This window comes from Nestor notabilis, unplaced genomic scaffold (assembly GCF_000696875.1).
Source record: "Nestor notabilis isolate BGI_N333 unplaced genomic scaffold, ASM69687v1 scaffold30915, whole genome shotgun sequence".
Lineage (NCBI taxonomy): Eukaryota > Metazoa > Chordata > Aves > Psittaciformes > Psittacidae > Nestor > Nestor notabilis.
In genome coordinates, this window is record NW_009931198.1 from 12232 (window position 1) to 16269 (window position 4038).

At 38.0% G+C, this 4038-nt stretch overlaps 1 protein-coding gene across 1 annotated transcript in view; it reads right to left on the reverse strand.

The window, feature by feature from the left end:
• The window catches only part of ARHGAP11A (Rho GTPase activating protein 11A), a 10976-nt gene extending 9364 nt beyond the window's left edge, over window positions 1–1612 (reverse strand). Inside the window, exons 1-3 of the mRNA XM_010015769.1 lie at window positions 1548–1612; window positions 1125–1221; window positions 312–562 (exon numbers count right to left, since the gene is read on the reverse strand). Of these exons, the coding sequence (XP_010014071.1) occupies window positions 312–376 (65 nt within the window). The 5' untranslated portion in view covers window positions 377–562; window positions 1125–1221; window positions 1548–1612. The remainder of the gene's footprint in view (window positions 1–311; window positions 563–1124; window positions 1222–1547) is intronic.
• Window positions 1613–4038: the final 2426 nt, after the last annotated feature.

The following is a 4038-nucleotide window of genomic DNA, read 5'->3' on the forward strand; positions in this document are numbered from 1 at the left end:
AACTAGATGATCTTAAGGTCCTTTCCAACCCTAACTATTCTATTCTATGCTAATTTTATCAGTCACTCCATTTGCTTTCCAAAGAAGTATGAGGAATACATCTATGGAAGAATGGAACAAAGCCTAGTCTCCAGGAAAATACAGTTTCATTAAGGTAACACTTTGGATTTATGAAAAAAAACCCCCATGACTGAATTCTAGAGAATGCAGATAAAGTCATAAACCACTCACAGAAAGTTATAGCAATTGCCTGGAAACAGAAGTCATTAAAAGAACTGAGAGATCTCTGCAAGGACTCTTTTTACACTGACCTTAGAGACACAGCTCTCAGAAAGTTGAAAAAGTATCTCAAAGCTTCAATTGTTCTGTCAGCCATCAAACATGACAGCAACACAGTTGCAGTTTTCTTCTCATTTCCTAGCTGCTGAGCTTTGAAAAGGCCTTCCTGCAGGTGAGGTGGAAGGATGGGTTCTGGCAGCTCTCTAAAGAACTGTTTAAGAAGTCCTGCAACATCACATGGTAGTGCAGCTGAGAGGCAGTTTTCACCTTGATCCAGTTTACTCTGAAATTGTTCATAAGAAAGGCAATTTGAAGTCTTCAATATACCATCAAGATTCCTAAATTCAGGCAATAATCCTCTAGCCCATATCAGAGAAGACATTCACATCTTCCCCATTTTGTAGTTTCAGCCTTGTCATGTTTTACTTAACTACAGTATCTACAAAGAGACACATAATGCTGTCAGACCACGTGTTAATTTATGTATTTCACGTGCCCATCCTTCTGGAAGAACACTGCCAAACAAATATCCTTATGGTATCCAGTATGCATAACTGCCAACAAGGTTTTTCAGTCACAAGTGTACTCTCACCTTCTAGAAAGCTGAAAAAATTCCGGGGCGGGGAAGGAAACAAAACAACAAAACTGAAAAGGGAAAAAGTGAGTTTGCCAGTTTCTGGACCAGAGCTCTTCTCGTTTCTAAAAGCAAGTAATGTTACCTGTCTACGTCCAATACTAAAGCTCAAATCTGACTGAAAGGAGTCCAAAAACTAAAACATGCAGATGACCAAGTGAAATGCAGATTTTTTTTTTATTATTAAAATAAAAAAGTATTTAGAGAGTACCTTTAAAGCTTTTAAACGAACAAGAGATCCAGACTTTCTGAAGAGTCCCTCGGTCTGAACATGTTCTTCCAAATATTTACAAGAATCAACAAGAAAGCTGAGGAAAGAACAGTAACATAGTAACATAGTTCTGACATTCAGAATAAGGTTTACATTTTTCCAGAAAAGCTATTAAATGATAAATACATAAAACATATATCCCCAAGGACAAGTAGTATAAAGAAATACAACTGAATGATACGTGTGGCTCTGAATTCCCATATAACTTCTGCATCCCTTCTTCTCCAACTGAAACTATAACTATTCTTACATCTCCCAAAAGCTTTAGCAGGCTTGGAAAAACACATTAACTCTTCTAACAAGAGTTCAATACTATAAAGAGAGCAACGTAAGCATAAATCTAAGTATCAAGTGTTAATTTACCTTGGAATATGACCATATTCTGGCACAAGTGATTGCGGTAACGCATGAAAAGATATTCCAAAGATTTTACCCTAAAACAAAAAATTCAATTAACATTACTCAAAAGCTGATAGAATTACCAACTACATACTGTCAGGAAAAGCATGTATTGCACAAAGTACAATGGAAAGGGTGGTTCAAAGAACAGTCTCTCAGATAAGACAGATAAGGGGTATTGTCAGGAAAAGAACTATCATTTCTAGCTATCTGTGCCTATCCTGTTACAGGTAACACCCTAGACTACAGTGAAAGAAAAGAAGGGTTTTCTGCGGTATGTTTTGCACTTTTTATTTTACAAGGGGACCATTTCCAGGTAAGGTCCCCAAATCAGTAAGGATATTAAGACTGCTCTGGAATCTCACCATACCTTTTTGAATTGACTAAATCCTATTTTTCTTAAAAATCAATACAACAAATTTTTAATTTTAAGTGGATTTTTTTTTCCCTTCAGCTGATGCATCTAAGATTGCTGATTCAAGGAGGATTAAACTCAACAGAACAGTCTAGAAAACTGTTCTGAACTCTCACATTTAGCATCTGTACTTAAATTGTTATGATTCTACTGTCTCACAGCAAGACATCTGCTTATCTGTTATATATTAGAAAATAAGCAATTTCTTCAGCATCTACTGATGCTCACCTACATCATTTAAAAAAAAAATGCTTATCCAAGATTACTGCACAGTTGTTACAGTTATAAAAGCCCACATTTCAATGTTACAACTTGTGCTTTTATTTCTCTGCCCCACCTCTTTTCTACTTACATTTGCAGAACATGAAATCCAGCCCCTCCTCAAACGGAAGAGGATTGGAATCATACCCAACTAGTTACCAGAGATGAATGCAAACTCTTAGTCATTTATACCTGAAATTCAAAGTGCTGACCATGTTGAGAAAATAGTTAATCAATAACTAACCCATTAGGCCACCTTGGGCCTAATCTGTCCTGCAGAAAACAAGTATAACTCAATAAGGGAAGAGAAGCAACATTGTCATTGTATTCCAAGTTGCTACTAATAGTACAAAAAGAAAACTAACTCCAAGATACATAACATTTGGGTTTTGGTGTACGTGTTGTCGTGTGTCATGCGTTCCCCCACCCTGTAATTACAAGATTACATAACAGAGAATTGCAAGTGACTGGTAATGCAACATTCAAAATTTGTAACCGATACCCTCACTTTACTAGGTTTTGTTTGAAACATCAGAAGCAATGATTTAAGTTCTTAAAGTTGTCTGTTCCTTTACAATAGAAACCCAATGCACCCAGCAAAACAATATATAGCTTTGCCTACCTTGCTCAGTTTTTATTTAAACATACGTTTTCTTCCCCATATTTAAGTACCACAGACAGCTATATACATACTTTTTATCACCACAAACATTTATTATTCATAGTTCTTATTACCTTCAAATGGAAGGAAGAGAGGGGAGCCTAGAAACCACATTCTTGATATGGCTTTTACTTTACCATTGCTCTCTGCATTTCCAAAAAACTCAACTCAAACATGTTTTTGCAATTTTCTTGGCTTACATTGAACCAAGGGTCACTACAGCACTTTGTAACATCTTCTCAGCCTTACAGAAAGCTCATTGTGAAAATGCTCAGTTCTGTGCCATATCAGTTGCACAGAGATCTTGGTTAGGATGTGGTAGCAGCCATGCTTTAAGTCTTCTAAATGGTCTTCAATCCTGAATAAACTGGCATCTGTTATGTTTAATTTTATGTAAGAGTACTGAGGCAGAAAACACGCCTTTTCCTTCAACAAATTCAAAGTAAGTATTTAAGGTAGCAGGACAGATTTCATTCCTCAGAGCACAGATCTCTGTAGCAAAATACATATAAACATGTCTTATACTAACAGTCTATGAAAATAAAGCCCTTCAAAGCAAGCATCTAAGGAATCTGTAAAAATAAGAGACACAAAGCTTTTAGAAACAGTAGATATGTATTCCGAGAAATAATACAATGACGAAGATTTAAATTCCATTGTGAGTGAAATAAAGCACACTAAAGTGTAAAAAGCTCTTGCACAGATCAGAGGCATGGTTAAGTGGCTATCAACTACATCAACAAAGAGGAACACATCTTGTTCACCATCCGGTCTGCCTCGCAACATTCAGGTCCTGTACAGGGGAGCGTGTGTGTGTAGCGGGGGGAGGCATTCAGCATCACTAAATCACTATCTAACTAAATCACGACACGGCCACCCTGAGGACCATCTGAAGCATTCGCTTGCGGAGGAAAATGGGGGAAACCCGACTTCCCCCCTTGCAGGGATTCAGCCGTTTCCCCCCCAAGAGAAGGCTATGCCCTATCAGAGGCAAGCAGAAGCTACAGTTACAGTAACGTCCCTGGTGCCAGAATCGATTCCCACCGAGGACGGAAGGCCAGCTCCCAGGCCCAGGTTAGCTTTGCTCACACAGCAGCAGCCGCCACGCTCACCCACCC